Source organism: Lontra canadensis, unplaced genomic scaffold (genome assembly GCF_010015895.1).
Source record: "Lontra canadensis isolate GAN:19392208 unplaced genomic scaffold, GSC_riverotter_1.0 scaffold20, whole genome shotgun sequence".
Taxonomy (NCBI): Eukaryota; Metazoa; Chordata; class Mammalia; order Carnivora; family Mustelidae; genus Lontra; species Lontra canadensis.
The window spans coordinates 16,663,788-16,688,357 of NW_022631014.1; the positions used below are offsets into that span (position 1 = coordinate 16,663,788).

At 45.7% G+C, this 24,570-nt stretch overlaps 1 protein-coding gene across 4 annotated transcripts; it reads right to left on the reverse strand.

The window, feature by feature from the left end:
• Positions 1 to 9,117: 9,117 nt before the first annotated feature.
• On the reverse strand, positions 9,118 to 16,601 carry ZNF619 (zinc finger protein 619). 4 transcript variants are annotated; one of them, XM_032861121.1, is made up of 5 exons: positions 16,571 to 16,601; positions 15,971 to 16,054; positions 12,611 to 12,737; positions 11,918 to 12,034; positions 9,118 to 11,479 (listed from the first exon to the last, which is right to left on the reverse strand). In XM_032861121.1, exons 2-5 carry the CDS (start codon positions 15,992 to 15,994, stop codon positions 10,032 to 10,034), a joined length of 1,716 nt encoding a protein of 571 aa, XP_032717012.1. In that variant the 5' UTR covers positions 15,995 to 16,054; positions 16,571 to 16,601; the 3' UTR covers positions 9,118 to 10,031. The 4 variants fall into 4 exon arrangements, with proteins under 4 accessions (XP_032717012.1, XP_032717013.1, XP_032717011.1 ...); XM_032861122.1 differs by lacking the exon at positions 16,571 to 16,601 and having other exon boundaries at positions 11,918 to 12,031; positions 15,971 to 16,213; XM_032861120.1 differs by lacking the exon at positions 16,571 to 16,601 and having other exon boundaries at positions 15,971 to 16,213.
• Between the last annotated feature and the right edge of the window lie 7,969 nt (positions 16,602 to 24,570).

Sequence of the window (24,570 nt, forward strand, 5' to 3'; positions counted from 1 at the left end):
ATGATACCCTCTAGTTCCATCCACGTCGTCGCAAATGGCAAGATTTCATTTCTTTTGATGGCTGCATAGTATTCCATTGTGTATATATACCACCTCTTCTTTATCCATTCATCTGTTGATGGACATCTAGGTTCTTTCCATAGTTTGGCTATTGTGGACATTGCTGCTATAAACATTCAGGTGCACCTGCTCCTTTGGATCACTACATTTGTATCTTTAGGGTAAATACCCAGTAGTGCAATTGCTGGGTCATAGGGTAGTTCTATTTTCAACATTTTAAGGAACCTCCATGCTGTTTTCCAGAGTGGTTGCACCAGCTTGCATTCCCACCAACAGTGTAGGAGGGTTCCCCTTTCTCTGCATCCTCGCCAGCATCTGTCATTTCCTGACTTGTTGATTTTAGCCACTCTGACTGGTGTGAGGTGGTATCTCATTGTGGTTTTTGATTTGTATTTCCCTGATGCCGAGTGATATGGAGCACTTTTTCATGTGTCTGTTGGCCATCTGGATGTCTTCTTTGCAGAAATGTCTGTTCATGTCTTCTGCCCATTTCTTGATTGGATTATTTGTTCTTTGGGTGTTGAGTTTGCTAAGTTCTTTATAGATTTTGGACACTAGCCCTTTATCTGGTATGTCGTTTGCAAATATCTTCTCCCATTCTGTCAGTTGTCTTTTGGTTTTGTTAACTGTTTCCTTTGCTGTGCAAAAGCTTTTGGTCTTGATGAAATCCCAATAGTTCATTTTTGCCCTTGCTTCCCTTGCCTTTGCCAATGTTCCTAGGAAGATGTTGCTGTGGCTGAGGTTGAAGAGGTTGCTGCTGCCTGTGTTCTCCTCAAGGATTTTGATGGATTCCTTTCTCACATTGAGGTCCTTCATCCATTTTGAGTCTATTTTTGTGTGTTGTGTAAGGAAATGGTCCAATTTCATTTTTCTGCATGTGGCTGTCCAATTTTCCCAACACCATTTATTGAAGAGGCTGTCTTTTTCCCATTGGACATTCTTTCCTGCTTTGTCGAAGATTAGTTGACCATAGAGTTGAGGGTATATTTCTGGGTTCTCTATTCTGTTCCATTGATCTATGTGTCTGTTTTTGTGCCAGTACCATGCTGTCTTGATGATGACAGCTTTGTAATAGAGCTTGAAGTCTGGAATTGTGATGCCACCGAATTTGGCTTTCTTTTTCAATATTCCTTTGGCTGTTCAAGGTCTTTTCTGGTTCCATATAAATTTTAGGATTATTTGTTCCATTTCTTTGAAAAAAATGGATGGTACTTTGATAGGAATTGCATTAAATGTGTAGATTGCTTTAGGTAGCATAGACATTTTCACAATATTTATTCTTCCAATCCAGGAACATGGAACACTTTCCATTTCTTTGTGTCTTCCTCAATTTCTTTCATGAGTACTTTATAGTTTTCTGTGTATAGATTCTTAGCCTCTTTGGTTAGGTTTATTCCTAGTTATCTTATAGTTTTGGGTGCAATTGTAAATGGGATGGACTCCTTAATTTCTCTTTATTCTGTCTTGTTGTTGGTGTAGAGAAATGCAACTGATTTCTGTGCATTGATTTTATATCCTGACACTTTACTGAATTCCTGTACAAGTTCTAGCAGTTTTGGAGTGGAGTCTTTTGGGTTTTCCACATATAGTATCATATCATCTACGAAGAGTGATAGTTTGACTTCTTCTTTGCCGATTTGGATGCCTTTAATTTCCTTTTGTTGTCTGATTGCTGAGGCTAGGACTTCTAATACTATGTTGAATAGCAGTGGTGATAATCGACATCCCTGCCGTGTTCCTGACCTTAGCAGAAAAGCTTTCAGTTTTTCTCCATTGAGAATGATATTTGCGTAGGGTTTTTCATAGATGGCTTTGATAATATTGAGGTATGTGCCTTGAGGCAGGTTCTTAACAGGAATTAGGCTGGCCTGGTGTTTCTGGGTGAGGTACACAACCATGTCCTTGAAGGTCACTGTGGCTGACAAAACAAAAATTTCCTACTCAAGTCCTGAGCTAGGCGCAGAAGGGGAAGCATGATCAGTCAAAAATTAGCTGATGAGATGAAGATTGTGATAGAAAAAAGAAATACTATGCTCAGAAAATCAATTAGAAATTCGACATGATCTATAGTTTATACACACACACACACACACACACACACACACACACACTCCTTCACTGAAGAACATAAAAGCTGAACAAATGACAACAGAACATGTTCCTGAATGAGAAGCCTTCGTTTTATGAAATTGTCATTTCTCAAATTAATCTGTAGGTCAAGGCAATCCCAATGGAAATCCTTTTTTTAAAGATTTTATTTATTTATTTATTTGACAGAGATCACAAGTAGGCAGAGAGGCAGGCAGGGGCGCGGGGGGGGAAGCAGGCTCCCCACTGAGCAGAGAGCCTGACGTGGGGCTCGATCCCAGGACCCTGAGACCATGACCCGAGCTGACAGCAGAGGCTTTAACCCACTGAGCCACCCAGATGCCCGAGAAATCATGTTTATTCTAAAATCCTAAAGAATCTAGATTCTAAAATTTATATGAAAGTATAGGTGAGGGGCGCCTGGGTGGCTCAGTGGGTTAAGCCTCTGCCTTCAGCTCAGGTCATGATCCCAGAGTCCTGGGATCAAGCCCCACATCGGGCTCTCTGCTCAGTGGGGAGCCTGCTTCCTCCTCTCTCTCTACCTGCCTCTCTGCCTACTTGTGATCTCTGTCTGTCAAATAAATAAATAAAATAAAATAAAATAAAAAGAAAGTATAGGTGAAAAGACTAGCTAAGAATATTTTGAGAAAATAAGGGAATTTGCTCGACCCAGATAGCAATGCACCCTATAGCAAGAGAGCAACAATTTCCTGGGTAGGCTCCTACAATAGTCTAACTAGCCTCTAAAACCTCAACAGACTTTCTATGCAGTAGCCCCCGTAATATCACAAAATCTGCATGAAGCACTCAGAAACCTTTCAATGGCCAATTGTTGCTCTTATGATGAAATCCAAAATCTTTCCCATGAGCTAAGGTCCTACAAAGCAGGCCCCTGCATTTCTCTACAACTTCAGCCAGCGCCTTACTTTCCCTGGGTTCTGTGTGGTCTGGCCACTTGGCTTCCCTTTCTCTTCAACAAATCCAATCTTCTCCTACCTCTTGGTTTTTGTGTTTGTTCTCCCACCAGCCTGGCAGTCTCTTCCTTGGTTCTTCCTTTTCTGTAGATCTCCAAGCAGACATTACCTGTTCAGTGAGACATTCCTTTACAGCTCCAGGTAGAGGAGGCCATGCCCATGTACAAAATATCAAAGCCACACAAGAAGTGGCCCGGCTCTCTCCGTCTTCTCCGTCTGTCCCTCTCCCTTTCTCTTTCTCTCATGTCATCTCTAACTACTGATTAGCTCATTGCCCTTAGGAAATACTTGCCTTCTTTCTATTGCTTAAAAACCCAAGTATTTTAAGATAGTTTACTCCTTAGGACATTAACGTTCTGTCTGCCTGTTTTGCTTCCTTGCATTATTCTGCTCAAATATCACTGTCCTTAATTCAATGCAGTATTGTCACTTTTTATCTCCTTCTCCACCCTTCCATGTTAACATGTATCACTCCCTGATAGTGTATTATACACTCCCTGGTGCGTTGTCTGTGTCACTCATTAGAACCAAGAGCTCTGTGAAGGCAATTTTGGTGACCATTGGCACAAAGTAGGAACTCCATAAATATTTATTAAATGAATGAATCCATCAAAATAAGAACTCAATACATTATGTAACATTAGTAGTGTTCCCCAATACTGCCAAAGCCTATGTCATGGCATGGAACACACGGTGCTCGGTATATACCTGTTGAATGAAGAGAGAAGTCCTAATCTTATGCTATTCTGCCTACACAATTTACACAGTGAACATATTTCTCTAAAAGACTTTTCTTGCCTGTTCACAGACTTCATTTGTTTAAAGTGATATGGATTTATAATTCCCAGAAATTTTTACTGGCAGGTACTTCTACTTCATATATTTAAATGGATCTTCTGAATATCATGTCATTTCTCTAATCCAAGATATTTCCCTGGATAACCTCATCTCACCTCAAACCATTTTTCCCAAACAAACAGACCCTCATGTGCATAGACACACATATACACCTTCCGTAACTGTGTAGCAAGGGGAACCATGTCACGCCTGAGTCCTGGACTGACTTCTCTGACAGCAAATCTAAGAAAGGTTATCAGGATCAACGAAGACCACACTTTCTGGAGAATAGCTGTTGAGTCCCAGCCTCCTGCACAGTTCCCTGATTTTGGAAAAGGAAGAGACTCAGATCTCTCAGACAGCAGAAGACCACCAAGTGAGACTGCCCCTCTCTTGCAGCGCATAAGTGCATTACTCCCCCATCTCTCCCCACCATCCCTGGACTCCTGGTCCCAGAACAATGACTATCCTATCACATCAGGGCAGCCTGGCCCCTACCCTCAACCACAGTTATAATTACTCCTTCAGTTTATTTTTTCACTCACTTGCTTGCTGGCAAGACACAAGGCTTCTCAAAATAAGCCACTACACTCCATTGGCCAGAACTGGGCCTCAGCTGGAGAGACTCCTGGCTTTGATGACTGCTTGGATTCGAGGAGAAAATAGTCTTTCCTGAATGTATTCTGTGACTCTGACCATTGACAAAGATTCTGTCCTTGGCCAAACTCTAGTCAGGCTTTCCTGAGCCCTTTCTCCACTATGCCTTAACCTGGGCCGGTAAAGATCAACAAAACATTAATAGCTCAAGGCCACATCCCAAGGATGACCCTAGCCCACTTTCAGAGTGTCTGTCTGAGAAAATTCAGGGCTGTCAAAAGAATTTACTGTTTGTTCCCACCAACACCTGAAGACAGGGCCCCTGTCTCCCAGTCTCTGGAGGAGGGTAGGAGCCAAACTTCCCTAACACCAATCAGCAAACCCATATGGGTTTCATGTGACTTCCCCTAACCCTGTGGATCCTCCGCTCACCCCGCACCCTCCTCCTCCATTCTCCCTTTAAAAGGTCCTGTCTCTTCTGACTGGTACATAAGTCCAGTTCATCCTGGACTCTTGTCCCTCCTGTAATAATTATTACTGATCACACCTGCCCGGCTTTGCTAATCTTTGACAGCACGACTAAGAAAGGCTGCCTCTGGAGAAAAAGTGGGCAGAAGACGCCTGGACCGAGAAGGGCTACTGCACAAGAGGCAGGTGCCGGCCGGACCGCGGGTCAGAGCAGAAAAAGATGCTCAAGTGCGCCGCCTGGTGGCAGTGGGAGCAGACCCGCTGGGAACTCCGGGAAGCAGGCGACGCCAGGCAACACCTCCAGCCGCTACAGGAAGGCGGGCCCGACGCTGGTGCGCACCAAGACCAAGGAACACCGGAGCGCGCCGGCGCGCGGGTAATCGGCCTTCTCGGCCGGGCATTTCCAAGTCAAAGCCGGCCAGACCTCACAGGGGCCGAGCGCCCTCGCTTCAGAGCGGCAACTCACGAGGACCCCGAGCGCCGGCGACCGAGTTTCCTCCCCGCGGGAGTGCCAGGACTCCACCAACCAGCGACGAGCCGGAAACACCATGGGAGCCCGCCCTCCCTTCTAGAAAGCCGGAGGTTTCCCGCTCGGTGGCGCGCTCGTCCCAGACGCTCCGGCGCTGCGCTTGCGAAGCCGCGCGGTCTCACGGCAGGTGTCAGTGTTGCGGATGTCCAGCGGCGGTATGGAGGGTCCGGTTGCAACCCTGCCTGTGCAGACCTCAACAGCTGGCTACAGACGGGGCCGCAGGAGGGCCAGGAACGAAGCAAATGTTTGGGGATCCCACGTGCGACTGTGATGGAAAAGCCAGACTTCTTGGCTTGCAGGGCGCGTCATACAGGGAAAGAGCTGTTTGCATCTCCGAAGCCCGCACTATCCCTGGAACCCAGTCCAGGGGCTGGACTGGTAAAAATGAACTAACGGTGATGTGGAGTCTGTGCTCTAACCTCTGAGGTTTTAATAGGGCCAGACTTGACATACGGAGTGCTATCCTGAGGACAAGGCCGGAAACTAGAGAATTAGCCCGATTTCACACTGTAAACACTGAAGACACCCGAGCACATTACAATTTAGACTGGACCGTAGGTGGTCTGCCCACCGTATGCCTGATCTCTGTTAAAGGATACAAGGTCTGTCCTGAATGAGAGCTCTGTGACGGTGCTACTTAGCAATCTCAGCTTCGGGGAATCAGGGCTAGGGTAGGATCAGTTAAGGGAGACGGAGGGAGTACGTGCTGGAGGCCTATTCCTTCGGGAGGCATGGCAGTGGTAGCTAGATTAAAGGAGAAATCATGCAGCCACATTTTTATCACCAGCCAACTTCAGTGTTGGAGTGGCTGTGGAAACACAAGGAAAATCAAGGAGAACTCTAACAAGAAATGAGCAAGATGGAGAATTCTAACCAGGGACCCAGGCTTGCAGCTGCTAAGTGTGCTACATACACAGACCCCAAAGAAAAAGGCCCAAGAGCCACAGAGATTCACCGCGTCACTCAACCTGTGGCCAGAAGTGCCTGCTTACTCCAAACACAGCATAGGGAAATCAGAGGGGGACATAACCTCATTTCCCGTAACTCCACCAGCTCTTCCACCCCAATACTAGCCAATCACAAGTCATCAGCAAGAGAAGATCTGAATGCACAGACTGAAAGTTTACTGTGAACCAAGAAACATTAATGGAAGATGATCAACACTGCCCACAGAGCTGTCAAAGCTAAATTCCTAAAAGCTTCCAGTCACTGGGGAAAAAATACCCTGAAGCTTCTCCTCAGTTATCTTAGTTGTCAGGAGACCTGGAACAACAGAAACAAGAGAAAAGGTGCGCTCTCAGAAGTCCGCAAGATACTTTCCAGGAGTCTGATCAGCCCAGTTAACTCTTCCCCTTACCAGAGTGGCGCCCTAGCAGCCTCACTCACACTACATGGCATAACCCCTTGGCCAGGGAAGAGTAGACCAGTGAACACCTCACCTAAATTGGGCAGATCAGATTCTCTCCCCCAGGGATGTGCCACAGTCTGGGAGATTGTTTGGGCTGCTCCCTGGAATGGGGTTGTAAACACGAAACTTGTGGCAACTTCTGCTATGTGCCTAGGGACAGAGAGTGCAGCACTGCAAACAGGGAAGAAGGGATCAGAAGTGAAGAAAGAGGGGTGTCTGGGTGGCTCAGCCAGTTAAGCATCTGACTTTGGCTCAGGGTTCTGGGATGGAGCCCCACGTCGGATTCCCTCCTCAGCGGGGCGCCTGCTTCTCCCTCTCCCCTCTGCTGTTGCTCTCTATCCCTCTCTCTCAAATAAATAAAATCTTAAGTGGGGTGGAAGGGTTTGGAGGGGGGAGAAGTGGAGAAAGAGCAGAGACTGCCTGTTGTTCCCTCTTGGGTTTTCCAGGCTCCAGATCTCCTGCTGCATTCTTGCCCTTGGTGCCAGGCTACACATAGGAATCCTTATAATTCAGTGTACTTACATTCACTGAAATAGGTTTCTGTTATTTTCAAAGTGTCCTAAATAACATTGCCAGCTCACTGACAAAGGCAGAAGTCTCAAAACTAAACAATTCTGGTAACGTGATACCCATACCCCTTTCCTGGAGGAAGTGGACAGTCCTCTTGCTCGTGTTAAACGAATAAGTTTGGGAGGGAGGGGAGAGGCAGTATGTTCATAGTCATTTCACTTTTAGAGAAAATAAAACTCTTGGAAGAACTCTACATTGGATTTTAAGTGATGTATGAGTTTATTTTTACACATCCATCCTTTTTGTGAGCAATACATGGCCCTTGTCACAAAACACCTGCATGCCTATTAAGTGCCAAACGACCTGGCAACACCAGTCCCCGTGTTAAGAATAGCACATCAGTCAGCCTTTGACACCTACTAAGTTCTATGGAGCCTGTATCACAACAACGCGGAGAACTCTACCTGCCTGCTGAATTAATGATAAAAGGAAGAAATAAATGAGACAATAATAGTCACCATCATCAGCAACCCATAAATCTATTGGCTGTGAGGAATCAAAAGCCATTTTTCAGCCCAGAGCTGATATTTATTTTTCCCTACACTCCTTGCTTCCTTCTAATCTTGAACTACATTAGAAGTTCTGCTTATCTTCAGAGGCTCTCACCTCCCTCCCCCACTTCCTTCCTTGCTATAATCCTCCCAGAAACCCTGAGGACATGTTGGTGCTTGTGGGAAATAAATAGGACATTTTTATATATATCGCATGTGTGTGCGAGAGAAATAATGATGAAGAAACCAGTCATTGTCATTTTCCTACATTTTGACTGTTTTCCTTAACAGTGATGCTAGGAGAGGGATCTTTGCATTTTGCATAGTCTGGAAGCTCTGACTACAGCTGGGAAGGTTAAGTTTGGTTCTGCCTTTTCTTCTCCTGAATTCTATATATTACACAAACCTTATCAAGCAAGAAAATAAAGAAAAACCACCAACATCTCACAAACCATTTAAATTTCTCCCTATGCTCATGGTGATGGAAATTTTATCTTGGTTACACAACTGTATACATCTGTCAAAACTCACCAAACTGCCTACTTTAAAAGGGTAAAGCCTATTAAGTATATCTCAATAAGTCTAACCAAAGCCCAGACCGAAATGCTTATTTATGCCCTCCCTTGCAGACATAATTGTAAGGTGTCATCCTAACAGTGTACATATCTTTTCCTTAGTGCTGTATTCCTGCTTAACTCTTTCAAGTACCTTTCCATGCTGAGGCAGTGATTGCAAGAAGGATCAGGGTCCATACCATTAGAGAAGTATGGTCAAACCAGTGCCATCATAACATCTGGTAAGATTAGTGCCCACCAACAAGAGGTGTCTGGGTGGTTCAGTTGATTGAACATCTGACTCCTGGTGTCGGCTCAGGTCATGAACACAGGGTTATGAGATCAAGCCCTGCATCTGACTAGCATTTAGCACAGAGTCTGCTTGTGATTTGTGATTCTCCTTCATCCTCTCCCTCTGCCTCACTGACCCCCACCAACCCCACCCAGCTCATGCACCACAAACAAACAAATAAATACGTAAAATCTTAAAAAAAAAAATAAAAAGATTAGCGTCCACCAACACTTCTTGGTGTTAATTATAAAAATTGACTTAAAAGTACCAGGACTCAAAAATGCAGATTTAATCACAGAGGATGTGGAGTAGATGTGAGAACACATCTGAGTGTGTGTATGGTTAGTTATGAACTCTCCTCTGAGGCAGGAGCTACAGCAAGACAGGGTTAGGTTTCTCTCCTTCCCTCAGAGGCTCACCAGTGTGATGCCAACAAGTTTGCTCCATGTAGAATTGAGATGGATATGCCTAGGTACCTGTGCTCTAACCCACGGTCGCAGATCACTTTTTGTACCTATGTGTTTGCGTGGGCACTGAAATTAAACAAGGATGTGGACAGGAATAGAAAAGGAACCCAAAAAGAGAACCACATTCCCTTCCAATCAAGTTTAGAGACAGTCTACATTCCTGCTATCAATGCTGACTCATCACTTCATATTCTTTCTACTGGTTATTTCCATGATCTATTGCTTGGTTACACAGGATCCTCATCATGATCATTACAGAGGTAATAAGAAGTCCCAGGCTCCCATTCTACACAGTGAGCCTTGCTCCTGCCCCACCAAATGGCCCTCCTTAATTCCTGAAAGCCATCATTGGATACTTTCTCTGCTTACCTCCTCCCATGGGCTTCGCATCTTCCCTATTTCTTGAATTACAACAGGCCATGCCATTGGAATGCCATATCCCTAAGCCCCCAAATGTTCTGTAAACTCTACCTAATCTAGTAGAGAAGGCAGGTGCAATTGATGGTACAGGCCCAAACTGGACACCATAAAGGACAACTCCTACCATTTCCTACCCAGGGGATAGAAGTTTTAGAATCAAACATGGTTCTCAAACACCGTGAGAACTTAAATGGAGTTGGGAAAACAATAATGACCACACGGGCCCAGAGGACAAACAACACAGGCATGGTCAGGAGCTCAAGGAAACTGATAACTCTAAGTGGGTAGGTGGTCAAGCCCATGAAGGAGCTCGTGGGGAGGATTCAGGCTCCCAGGGGAAGTGAGATCCTGAAAGAAATGCACTACTCGAACAGGGGAAGGACTAGCCGTTTCAGAGGAGGGGATCAGCACAAAGAGAGGCAGGGAGGGAGGAAGGAACACAGGGTGTGGGGAAGACGAGGCAGCCCCTGGCATGGAGGGGGCAGAGTGCTCATGCTGGGCAGGCAGAGAGGGGTGGCCAGAAGCAGGGCAGTGGGGTCCAACTGTGGCTGGCCCTGCCACTTGGGTGACTTTCTTGCGAGCATGCAACTTCTGGTGCTGAATGAAACTTGCACTCCACTTGAAGGCCTTCCCGCACACCCTGCACTCGTAAGGCCTCTCCCCAGTGTGGAGCCGCTGATGCTGGACCAGGGTGACCTTCTGATTGAAGGCCTTCCCGCACTCCTGGCAGCTGTAGGGCTTCTCCCCAGTGTGGATGCGCTGGTGCACTGTAAAGCGGGAGCTACAGCTGAACGTTTTCCAGCACTCTTTGCACTTGAAGAGCTTCTCCCCTGTGTGGAGCCTCTGGTGCTGGAGAAACACAGAGCTCCGGCGGAAGGCCTTCCCGCACTCCTTACACTCATAGGGCTTCTCCCCCGTGTGGATGCGCTGGTGCTGGAGGAGGACTGAATTAGAACTGAAGCTTTTCCCGCATGCCTGACACTCGTAGGGCTTCTCCCCGGTGTGGATGCGCTCGTGGACAATGCGGTCGTAGCTACATCGGAAAGCCTTCCCACAGTCCTTACACTGAAAGGGTTTCTCCCCAGTGTGGATTCGCTGATGCCGGAGGAGTTTGGAGTTGTAGCTGAAGGTTTTCCCACAATCCAGACATGCGAAGGGTTTCTCTCCACCATGGAGTTTCTGGTGCTGAAGGAGGTGTGAATTTTGACTGAAGGCTTGTCCACACTCCTGACATAAGTAAGGCTTCTCCCCAGTGTGGGTTTTCTGGTGCCGGGAGAGTTTTGAATTATACCTGAAGGCTTTCCCGCACTCTCTGCACTTGTAGGGCTTGTCATCGGTGTGAATCCTCTGATGCTGCAGAAGGTGGGAATGTTGGCTGAAATAGTGGCCACACTCGCCACATTCATAAAACGCCTGTCCTCCGCAGAGGCCCTGCTTTGTCAGCAGGTGGGTGCTGACCCTGGTGCTACCTTCCAGCTTCCTGCTTGCCTCCACCCTTTTGATGACAAGGGATCTGGAGTCCTGGACCAGGGAGTCCCTGATACCTCCTTGGTTTGTTTTCTCTCCTGCCTGACACGGCTGTGGCCTCCCTAAGCTGTCCTTAAGGGGAGGGAGCTGGGGAGCTTCTGTGAGCAGCCCCACCGCCGTCAGTCTGTGGGCCACAGAGTCTTTAGAAATGTTCAGTCTTGGGCTATGCTCCTCATCCTCGGTCTTGTTTTTACCACCTAGCATGATAAAAAGAAAACAGAGGCACTGAAGCTAGAAAGGTAGAGTTTACTTTAAAAAAAAAAAAGGGGGGGGTGCATTTTGATGCATTTATTACAGATTTTATACTATTTTGGTCTATTTAAGTCTAGTGTAGTCCAGACTAATTTTTTTTTTTAACTGAGTCTTCTCTATTAGAAGAACTAGGGTTTTTTTACACTATGCATTTTTGAAATCCTCTAGCTTTACAAGGTAAAATAACAGAAAACAAAATTTTCAGGTGGGTCTTTTCCAGTATGGGGCTGAAGCTCTAGTGAGGGGCACTTTTCTGAATAAGAGTGACCATCTTCATCCTAACCAAGACCTGGTATGACAGAAGAAAACCTTTCTTATTTTGAATCATTAAAAGACAGGAGGATGCCAAGCCAAAGAGAAAGGCAGTGGGTTCTCCTGCTTACCTGTGTGGACACCTCCCAGGGCCCCTCCCTTGAGGGGTGTCCAGGGATCCAGGCTCCATGGTGCTTCCCCTCGCTCCAGCTGGAGTATCAGATCTGGTTTGGGGAATGGCAATGCTGCTGAAGGAGAAAGAAAGGGAACAGGAAACTGAGGAGAGTCCCTGCTAACCCCCTCAGCCCACCCTCTGCTTTGCCAGGTGAAAAAGTCAACATCCCAGGACCCTAAGTAAGCTCAGTGTGGAGAGAATCTGGAGATCTGAGGAAGACTCAAATTGTTTTGCTCAAGAGGAGGCTTACTCTGGCTCTATTACAGAAGACAAACAGCTCCTGTGTCATTAGAGGTGTGTGCAGGGGGTCCTAAGAGACTCTCAAGCAGGGGAGATAGGACCCAGGATTCCAGGGAACTGGAAGAGGGGAGGAGTGAGGGTAGGGCCACCAGGAACCTTCTCAGCTGTCTGTGCCCAGAGCAAAAACCCCTCTCAGGAGAGTCCCCACCAGGAAACAGGGAAGAAGCAAATCCTGCTGAAAAACCAAAGCAAGCCTAGATCTTTTTCCATTAGCTACTCCCAAAACAGGGGATTAGGGAGCTTGGCTCATGGTGCATCAGTCCTGGGGATGTGGGAGACCCCAGATCCACCAAAGAGGAAGCCAGGGGCCCTCAGGGCAGAGCTCGTTTAGGGATAAGGAAGGACTTACCCAAGGAAGTGATGTTTGCGTAATTCTCCAGCATCACCTCTCGGTACAGGGCCCTCTGCATGGGGTCCAGGCTGGCCCATTGATTCTGGGGGAAGTACATGGCCACATCCTCAAAGGACACCGGTTCCTAAAAAAAAACAGGCTCCTGCTCAAGTCCTGTCTGAGGGCTGAGGAGGGGCCTGAACTCCAGGGAAGGGCTGCCTCTACTGGAGTCCATGGCTCTGAGGCCCATAGGAGGCTGGTACTGGCGAGGACAGCCACAACCGTACCCCAGCCAGGGACAGCCCTCAGCGCATTTTCAGCCATGCACACTTCTGGAACTTCCCTGCCTCGGGGTCACATCAACTCCCTGTCTGGTTCCATGAACTGGGTCGATCTTTCTGGTGTTTTCTAAGATGACCATAGCAGGTATCTGTCTTTTACCCGAAATCCATCCACTCCATCCACTTGGTTTCTCTCTGGTCTTCCCCCTCTATGTGTTTTTATAGACAGAGGAACAATCCCATGGGCACAGAGTTCCTTTCGCTCTTGGGGGAATCCTCCCTTTCTGCCATCTTGCTTTATCAGATGGTGGCCGTTGAAGGCAGCGTGCAGTGTTGCTTCCTCCTCTCTTAACACTCGACTCCAGAGACAGGATGGCAGTCTCCATCCTTGAGCAGACACCTGCCCCCAGATCACCTAAGCTCCATCTGACCTGCTGACGCTGCCCTCTGCACCAGGTGTGTCTCCCTGCCTCCTGATGGGGCCATTTCCATCTTCTCAGGGGAGAAGGAAACCATCCCTTGTCCTGTGTCACCTATTTTTACATCAAATCACTCAGTCATTGGAACACAGCACGAGGTAAGAATTATTATTGTCTATTACCAATTATGGGAATCAGCGATATTAAGCACTTTGAAATAGACGAAAAGAGTCCTCTTTATCTGAGCATTTATCACGAGGTTGTATAAGGAACCAATCATTTCAAAATGAACTGACCACTTATACAAGTGAGTGGTACTATACCATCTCTCCCCGACTTACAGTGAACTCCGTAAGTCTGTCCCAGTCTGTCATGTCAACAATGTCTCTGTACTTAGTGTCTGCCAGGGGAAGAAACACAACTACAGACATACTATAGTCATGGTAAAGATTGGTTCAGACAGGAATCATCCGTGGATGCTACATCGAGGAGGAAATTTTGACAAGGAGCAGTATACTTGCGTGATCATAAATGTCCCCCCACAGATTTCGGATCAGTTGCAAGGGAAAGATGACAACTATACACTGAAGAAATCAGGTATCACCTTGACCAAGAAGTTTAAACGTGGCTCACATGCCTGAAGAACTGAATTTCTCATTTTAATTAACTTTAATTCTAAACAGGCACATATAGCTAGTGGCTATCTTACTGGACAGTGTACCATAGATAGTTCACTGCCTCTGAATGTTAATCAACCTCTGTCTTTACTTCCTTCAGAACCAACAGCTGGGAACAGGGACCTGACCTTCCTTCCTCATATCACTCCTCATACCATACCCATCCACTTCTCTGAGATACCCCTGTACTTATCAGTGCATAACTTGTTCCTTGTTTTCTACAACATTCAGCATCTCAACATCCTGCTCCACCTCTGATCACTCTGCTTCTGTCCTCTGCTAGCACTTACTCCTTCTCCATGATGAAGCAGGGCTCTTCATTCCCTTACACAGGAAGTGGGGTTCAGAGGCAGCGCAGCACAGGAGCAAACAGCATGGGCTTCACAGCAGTGCTCCTCAACGGGGAAATGCCCACCAGGACACATAGAGCACTCACCGTCTGGGGACTTTTTTTTATTTTTTTAAGATTTATTTATTTATTTGAGAAAGACAATGCACACACAAGTTGGGGGGGGAAGGGCAGAGGGAAAGGGAGAAGCAGACTCCGCACTGAGTGCAGAACCCAATGTGGGGTGCAATCCTAGGACCCCAAGATCATGACCTGAGCCAAAGGCAAAAACTTAACTGACTGAGCCTCCCAGGAACTCCTGGAGACGTTTTTAGCTGTCACAACCAGGGGGCAGTGGGGATGCTATTGGCATCTAGTGGGTAGAGGCCAGGGATGGGGCTAATTATCATACAACACACAGGACAGGCCCCCCAAACAACGAATTATCTGCCCCAAAATGTTAATAGTGCTGAGATTGACAAACTCAGCTCTAGGGTCAGACTCCCTAGGTTCAAATCCCATCTCTGATAACCATCAGCTATGTGACCTTGGATGATATACTCAAACTCTTTTGCCTCAGTTTCCTCATTTGGAAAACTGGGGTAACAGGAGTACCTATTTTATAAGGTTCTTGTAAGGGTAGAATGAGTTAATGTGTGTAAAGAACTACAACACTGCCTGGCACATGGTGTTGTATACACCTCAGAACTTACAAGTACAGATGAGATTAGGGCAACATTTCTCACACAGACTATAGATAAGACTGATAGTTGTCTAGGGGTGTCTGGGTGGCTCAGTTGGTTAAGCAACAGACTCTAGATTTTGGCTCAGGTCGTCATCCCAGGATATGGAGATCGAGCCCCATGTAGGGCTCTGTGCTTAGTGGGGAGTCTACTTGAGGATTCTCTCTCTCTCTCTCCCTCTGCACTGCTCCCCCACCTCTCACACTCCTTCTCTCCCTCATTCGAATAAATCTTTTAAAAAAAGACTGACAACTGTCTAAATATATATATGCATGTGGGTATTTTTTTCCCCTCTCTTTCTTTTTTGGTAATAGGATCATAATTTTACTTGGGGCTGCTCCCAGCTCTGGCAACTAACTGAGGCCAATGAAACACAAGTACCAAAACTGTTGGGGACCCTCTGGGAAGGTTCGTGAAAGAATGCAGGGCATTGACTTTGACTTTGTGCAGGGCAAACTCCTCCTGTGGGAGCAACTGTTTAAATGTAGGAGGTAGCCTTCCTCTGTATGGTGTCATGCAGACTAGCACTGCCCAAATTTTAACTTGCCCATCTGTTCCCCAGATACTGTACAAATGTAGATTCTGATTCTGGAGATCTGGGTTGGGGCCCGAGACTCTGCCTTTCCAGCAAGCCCCTTGGTGATGCCCAAGATGCTTATCTGTGAACCGTACTTTCGTGGTCCACAGTCTGCATGGATGTAGAGTCTCACATTTTAGGAGAGTTTCTTAGCTGGTGTTTCCTTCTCTCCCAACCAACCTAATCCTCCCAAGTTTACGTACTCCCCCTCATCACCTCCCCTAACGTACTCCTCTGCCATACTCAACTGATGGATGCAATAAGCACGGGACTGGCCAGGTCGGGTTACTCTTCCTGTAGTGATCAATGCTATCTCTTTTGAACGTGGAAAGAGGGAAGAAAGCTCAGCTCACCTGGGACCACACCGTCTGGAGCATGGCTGACGGCCCCTGGCTTCACGCTGCCCTCTCTGTTTGGAAAAGCAAGAACCTGTGGAGCTAAGAGAGAATCACAGTGAGGCTGACCCTGCCTCGTTCCCCACCTCTTCCCCCTCAGCCTCCATGCCTCTCTTGTCCGAAACAATATTCCTAGGACACTCTGGATGTTCTCAGCGCACCTCCTCCAGTGGCTCACGCGGTGTTGCACCTGCTTCTTTTGTAAATTCTACAAAATCTGCCTGGTGAAGCTGAAAATTCCTCAAAAGAATGTCTGTGAAGCGGGAATCAAGCACCGCATGCAGTGGATTCGTGGCTTTCAAGAAAATCCCTGGCTCACGATGAATGAATGACTAAGTAGTCTGAACCGAAGGTGGCAAAGACTAAAACCAGCATTCACAGAAAAGGTAGTATAACGGGGCCCCGGGACGAAATCCAAGTGGTGATACGGCCCCAAAGGTACGGGGAAGACGCTCAACGTCCCAGCGTAAGATGCTGACCGGAGACCCCCAGGGAATATGCACACTCCACGCCGGCAAGGGGGCGACCCCACGCGTCACCTGCCCCCACCCTGAGTACCGCGAGCCGGGAACGTCAGGCCAGCTCTTCGGGGCAAGAGGGTGGCTGGCGCCTCTGCGGCACGGCCCCTCGGGCGGCGTCTGTGGGTCCAGACGCCAGAGCTCCGGGACCCGGCGGGCCGCACCACCCCACCCCACCGAGGCGGACCACACAACGCCCTACCGCTCCCCGCGATCGCAGGCGAGGCGGAAGCGCTAGCGGAGGCGCGCCCACCGGCGCCGCTCTAGGAAGCCGGGAGGCTGGCTTTCTCCATGGTCCCGCGAGCCTGAGAGCGGCAGCTCGGGGACACGGAGTCCGCACCACGCTCTGCGTGGGTCAGCCTCCGGGCTCGAGCGCTTGCCAGCAGCGCTGGCCTCATGAATTCCCGGCCCCATCAGTCCAGCGGCTTCTTCTGGGCTGTGACCTGAGATCGCCCAGTCCCAGGTCTGACTGTCCGCGTTCTGATCCCGGCTCCATCACCCATTCACTGCATGGCCTGTGCCAGTTACTCAGACTCTGAGCTTTGGTTTCTCAATTGGGAACGGCAGTAGTTTCGAACTCATAAACTCAGTGCAGTAATTGAGTGAGTCAACTCGTGCAAAGCACTTACAACAACTTCCTAGTTCTGCATCATAAATAAGAGAGTAAGTTCTAGCTCTGTTGTTGCGGACGTTATTGTTATTCCTGTGGGTCGTTGCCACTTCCTGTAACACACTCGATATCTCTTTCTCCAGTCCACATAGAATAAGAGTCATGGCAGCAGCTTCCTATTGGCCAGACATTGTGCAGATACCTTTGAGCTAGAGCCCTCTGTATCAACCTGCCTACTGTTTCTTTCTACTTAGCTAATCCATAAGCACCTAAAACTCAGAATTTTTCCAGACTGATCTTGTCATCCTTCCATTACCCTCCAGTTCCACTTTCCGGGGTTGCCCTGTCCCTTTCCCCCAACACACTGCTTCTATAACCAAGCTAGGTGAGTTGGATCTTTGGTGAGTTACAGGTAGAGACTACACCAGGTGGAGTTGTCATACAAAGGAAAGTTTATTTGCAGCAAATAAAGAGCTCATGGGGAATAATTTCCAAAACTGTGATCCCCTAGGGGAGGCCAGTGGGTTCTTTTTACTTAAGGTTAGGGTGAATATTCAGGATGAGGAGTTTTGTCATCACATGTAAAGGTGGGCATAAGGTTGTGCAGGTGTACTTAGAAAATATACCTATACATGCATTCTGTATTATGTTAACAAAGGCTGGTGCTCCTCTTGGGTGAAATGTTAACATTATAATGAGGCCGACCTCCATGGTCCATCTGCACATGTGTGAGCCAGTGGTGAGCTCAAACAGGTTTAGGCCAGCTGGAGCTCTTCCTGTTGTTTGCCTCTAAACAATAAGGTAAACATTCCTGTGAAGAAAGGGGGCAGGGGAGGGGGGTGGTTAGGAGGATGGGAGGGTCATGAACCCTATGGAGCATGATTTCAGCACCACTCTCCACTCAGCCAACCAGGTCATTCAATGTGGGAGTCATAACTGATCCCTTCCTCTGCATCGCATCTGGATTGCTGTAGCAGCCTCCTAACTGTTCTGGTCACCAGTCTGCCCCCCTCTGCTCCCTTCTTCCCACAGGAGAGCCAGGGTGATCTAAGATACGAATCTGGTCATGACACAGTTCTGCTTTAAAAAAAAACTCTTCAAAAGGGCACCTGGGTGGCTCAGTTGGTTAAGCAACTGCCTTCGGCTTGGCTCATGATCTTGGAATCCGGGAATCGAGTCCCACATGTGGCTCCCAGCTCCACAGGGAGTCTGCTTCTCGCTTCGACCTTCTCCCCTCTCATGCTCTCTCTCACTGTCTCTCTCTCAAATAAATAAATAAAATCGTTAAACAAACAAATAAAAAACCTTCAAAAGTATCTGATTTTGCAGATACTGTATTGTCACCAAACCTTCAGATTCAAGAATAGCTATCACTTGCAACATGATACCCTATTTAGAAAACCCAAAAGACTCCACCAAAAAATCCTAAAACTAATAAATGAATTCAGCAAAGTCACAGGATATAAAATCAACGTACAGGGGCGACTGGGTGGCTCAGTGGGTTAAGCCTCTGCCTTCAGCCCGGCTCAGGTCATGATCCCAGGGTCCTGGGCCCCGGGCTGCACCTGGCTCTCTGCTCAGCAGGGAGTCTGCTCACCCCACCTCCTGCCTGCCTCTCTGCCTATTTGTGATCTCTGTCTGTCAAATAAATAAATAAAATCTTAAAAAAAAATCAATGTACAGAAATCTATTCCATTTCTACACACCAATCATGAAGCAAAAGAAAAAGGAATCAAGGAATAGATCCCATTTACAATTGTACAAAAAATAATAAGGTACCTAGGAATAAACTTAACCAAAGAGGTAAAAGACCCGTACTCTGAAAACTCACAAAAGAAACTGAAGAGGTTACAAAAATAGAAACATATTCCATGCTTATGGATTGGAAGAGAAAACATTTTTTTTAAAGATTTTATTTATTTATTTGACAGGCGGAGATCACAAGTAGGCAGAGAGGCAGAGGTGCAACCAGGCTCCCTGTTGAGCAGAGAGCCTGATGCAGGCTTGATCCCAGGACCCCAGAATCAGGACCTGAGCCGATGGCAGAGGCTTTAACCCACTGAGCCACCCAGGCACCCCAAGAACAAATGTTGTTAAAATGGCTATACTACCCAAAGCAATCTATACATTTAATGCAATCCCTATCGAAATACCACCAGCAGGGGTACCTGGGTGGCTCAGACGGTTAAGTGCGGCAGACTTTGGCTTAGGTCATGATATCAGTGTTCTGAGATCCAGCCTCCCATCAGACTCCCTGCTCAGAGGGGAGTCAGCTTCTCCTTCTCCCTCTGCCATTTCCCCCAGCTCATGTTCTCTCTCTCTTAAATAAATAAATAAAATATTTTTAAAAATACCACCAGAATTTTTCACAGATCTAGAGCAATCCTAAAATGTGTATAGAACCACAAAAGATGCCAAATAGCCAAAGTAATCCTGAAAAAGAAGAGCAAAGCAGGAGGCATCAATTCCAGACTTCAAGCTATATTACAAAGCTGTAGTCATCAGACAGTACGGTAGTAGCACAAAAACAGACACATAGATCAATGGAACAGAATAGAAAACCCAAAATCAGACCCACAACTCTATGGTCAACTAAACTTCTACAAAGCAGGAAAAAATATCCAATGGAAAAAAGCCTCTTCAATAAATGGTGTGGAGAGAACTGGACAGCCACATGCAGAAGAATGAAAGGACACTTTCTTATGCCATACACAAAACTAAATTCAAAATGAATGAAAGACCTATGTGTAAGACAGGAAATCATCAAATCCTGGAGGAGAACATAGGCAGCAACCTCTCCAAGCTCGGCTGCAACAACTTTTTTTTTTTAAGATTTTATTTATTTATTTGACAGAGAGAGAGGGAACACAACAGGGAAAGAGGGAGAAGCAGGCTTCCCATGGAGTAAAAAGCCCAGTGCAAGGCTCGATCCCAGGACCCTGGGATCATGACCTGAGCCAAAGGCAGAAGCCCAGCGACTGTGCCACCCAAGCACCCCAGCTGCAACAACTTCTTACTAGATACATCGCTGGAGGCAAGGGAAACCAAAGCAAAAATGAACTATTGGGACTTCATTAAGATAGAAATCCTCTGCACAACAAAGGAATTAAATGACAAAACTAAAAGGCCTACAGAATGGGAGAAGATATTTGCAAATGACATATCTAACAAAGGGCTAGAATCTAAAATCTGTAAAGAACTTCTCAAACTCAACATCCAAAAAACAAGTAATCTTGTTAAGAAATGGGCAGAAGTCATGAATAGACATTTTTCCATAGAATACATCCAGATGGCTAACAGACCCGTAAAAAGATGCTCAACATCACTCATCATCAAGAAAATTCAAATCGAAGCCACAATGAGCTACCACGTCACACCTGTCAGAATGACTAAAATGAACAACTCAGGAAACAACAGATGTTGGGGAGGATGTGGAGAAAGGGGAACCCTCTTACACTGTTGGTGGGAATGCTAACTGGTACAGTCACTCTGAAGAACAGTATGGAGATTCCTCAAAAAGTTAAAAATAGAACTACCCTACAATCCAGCAATTGCACTACTAAAGGAAGACAAAATAGCAAAAGAATACAAAAATACAGATTCGAAGGGACACATGCACCCTAATATTTATAGTAGCTTTAACAACAGTAGCCAAACTAAAGATAGAGCCCAAATGTCCATTGACTGGGTATCCATCGAATGGACAAAAGAAGACATGGCATATATGTACAAGGGAATATGACTCAGCCATCAAAAAGAATGAAATCTTGCCATTTGCAATGATGTGGATGGAGCTGGAGTACATTATGCTAAGCGAAATAAATCAGAGGAAGACAAATACTATATGATTTCACACATATGTAGAATTTAAGAAACAAAACAGATGAACATACGGGAAGGGGGAAGAAAGAAGATGGAAGCAAGCCATAGGAGATTCTTGACAATGGAGAACAAACCAAGGACTCATGGAGGGAAGTGGACAGGGGATGGGGTAGATGGGTGATAAAGATTAAGGAGGGCACTTGTGATGAGCACTAGGTGTTGTATGTAAGTGATGAATTGCTGAATTCTACTTCTGAAACCTGTATTGCCCTGTATGTTAACTACCTAGAATTTAAATAAAAATTTGATAGGAAAAGTAGAATAGCTGTCACTTGAAGAAGTCTTCCTTTATTTTTTTAAGATTTTATTTATTTATTTGATAGAGCACAAGCAGGGAGATCTAACAGAGGGAGAGGAAGAAACAGGCTCCCCGTTGAGCAGGGAGACCCATGCTGCCCAATGCAGGACTGGATCCCAAGACCCTGGGATCATGAACTGAGCTGAAGGCAGATGCTTAACTAACTGAGCCACCCAAGTCTCACAGAGAAGTCTTTTCTGATGTCCTACGTGATGGTCTTATGGACTCCCCTCACCTACCCCAGTAACAGTGCTTACTACACTTCTGACATCGGCTTTCTCAGTGTCGTTCTTTCAAGTAGACTGTGATCTCTTTTAATAGGCACTCTAAAAATATTTACTAAATGAATCAACTTGTTTCATCTCTTAGTTTCTTCTGAAAATAGGAATATTGTGAAAAGGAAATGAGACTTGTGTGAAGTGGCTGGAACAAAGAAGTGAATGGATTCTGGTTCCTAAATCTGCTTTTACTAACAGTACTTAGTCCATGTAAGGGCAGTGGAGGATGTTCTACAACATTCTAAAAGAAAACCATTTTGAATCTAAAACCCTAAAGAGCTGAACTATTACATAGACACAAGATGTAATACTGTGATGTAATAAAGAAATATTTATTTGGTCTTCTTCCCCAGTTTCTGGCATAGAATTCCTAAAACCTCTGTAATTTCTTGAGAGATAGGGATGATAGGAGCATCTTCTGTTATAACATTTCATCTTTCTCCCTGGTTCCTGACATAGGAAGCTTCTAAAACCCTTTGAATCTGGGGGGGGGGTAGTAAAAGTGTCATTTTGCGGGGTGCCTGGGTGGCTCAGTGGATTACAGCCTCTGCCTTCAGCTCAGGTCATGATCCCAGGGTTCTGGGATGGAGCCCCACATCGGGCTCTCTGCTCAGTAGGAAGCCTGCCTCCGCCTCTCTTTCTGCCTGCCTCTCTGCCTACCTGTGATCTCTGTCAAATAAATTAAAAAAATCTTAAAAAAAGAAAAAAAAGAGTGTCGTTTTGCATGCTAATGGAGACTGGTGGCTGTGGGTCCTAGAGAGCTTCAGGAATAGGGAGGGGCTGGTCGCCGGAGGAACCAGCCATGTGACTAGAAGTTTCACCCCCATCCCCTGGACTGGAAAGAGGCTGGAGATTGAGTTGATCACCAGTGGTCAATGACTTAATCAATTATGCCTACATAATGATCCTCCATTAAAAACACTAATGGGTTGGGGGCCGTTCAGAGAGCTTCCAGGCTGGTGAACACATCAAGGTGCTGGGGAGGTGACAAGCTGGAGAGGGCACATGCACTCCTTGCCCTTCCCTCACACCTCACCCTATGCAGTTCTTCCATTTGGCTGCTCCTGAGTTGTATTCCCATAATAAGCTGTTAATAGTAAGTAAAGTGTTTTCCTGAGTTCTGCAAGCCATTCCTAAGTTACCAAACCTGAGGAGGGGTCATGGGAACTCCAACGTATAGCTGGATAGTCAAAAGTGCAGAAGGACTGGGACTTGCAATCAGTATCTGAAGTGGGGCAGACCCCTTAAGCTGTGGGCATCGACCGTAACTCTGAGCAGTGCCAGAACCAAATTGATTTCGGGACACCTAGGTGACTCAGACTGTTAAGCATCCGACTCTTGGTCTCAGCTCAGGTCTTGATCTCAGGGTCATTAGTTCAAGTCCCACACTGGGCTCCATGCTGGGCATAGAGCCTACTTAAAGAAAAAAAAAAAAAGAACTAACCTGATTTGTAGGATACCCAGTTGGTGTCCAGAGAGTTAGAAAACTGGCTGATGTGTGGGGGAAAAAAAAAAAAACCCTCATGTTTGCTATCAGAAATGCTGTATTAAGAAATAATTCAAATGTACAAGGGAAATTAAGGGTTATTTTCAGACAGGCAAGTATTCAGAAAGTTCATCACTCATGAATGCTAACTAAAAGAAATACTTGGAGGATGCAGTCCATGAAAATTAAAAAAAAGATTAATTCATGAATCTAAGAGGAAGAGGTGGGACAGAAGCAGCAGTGGTAAACCAAGCAATTAGTAAAGGATATTAAATTAAATATATGTTGCCTCTTTAATTAATTAATTAACTAATTAATTAATTTAAGTAGGATCCACATCCAGCATGAAGCCCAATGTGGGGCTTGAACTCACAACCCTGCGATCAAGAGTTGAGCTAATTGACAGCTTAACTAACTGAGCCACGCAGGTGCCTCATGTTGTCTCTTTAAATATTGTTCAGTGAGGGTGGGTAAAAGATATAGATAATCTTTAATTAATAAATACAGTTTAATTCTGTGGATGAACAGTAACAGAAATAGAAGGTATGTGACTTCCAAACCAATTCAAGAAACAAAGGGTGGAAATGTAGGGGAGGAGGGGGAATACACCGGAGGTCAGCAAGTAGAAAACAGAGATGACAGAAGTCTAATTATAGGGTAATGAAATGCAGTGCACATAAATGGCTTGCACTGATGTATGGACAGACTCAGATTAAAAAACAGTTGTAATCTATTCACATGACACAGCAGAAAGAAAAAAAAATGACATGGTGACCCTGAAAATAAAAGGATAGAAAAAGATCTATCAAATGATTGCTGACAAAATGAAAGCAGGTATGACGATATTAACATCTGAAAAAACAATTTGAGGAAGAAAGTATTAAAAGAGAGACACTTGGGCACTTCAGTGGCTCCGCTGGTTAGGCAACTGCCTTCAGATCAGGTCATGATCCCAGAGTCTCAGAATGGAGTCCTGCATCGGGCTTCCAGCACCATGGGAAGTCTGCTTCTCCCTCTGACCTCTTCCCTTTCATGCTCTCTCTCACGGTCTCTCTCAAATAAATAAAATCTTAAAAAAAAAGAAAGAGAGAGAGAGAGAGAGAGAGAGAGAGACATGTATTGGGAAAAAAGCTAATCACATGAAGGTCTAATTACAGCTCATCTTTATGTCTCTAACATCATTTTAATATATGTAAAGCAAAAACCTGATAGAAATATAATGAACAAATCCATACTTATAAACAGAGTTTTAACACAACTCTCTCAAAATCAAATAACCAAAAATACATGATATGAAGAATTTAAATAATTTAAATAACCATTTGAGTAACAATTAGTAGAATTGATAAAACTAAAATCAGGATTAACTATTATCAGAATTGATACAGACTTTTATTCTTTTGCATACCAGCTATAGGATTTGTTTTTTTAAGATTTTATTTATTTATTTGATACAGAGAGAGAGAGAGAGAGTGAACAAGCACAA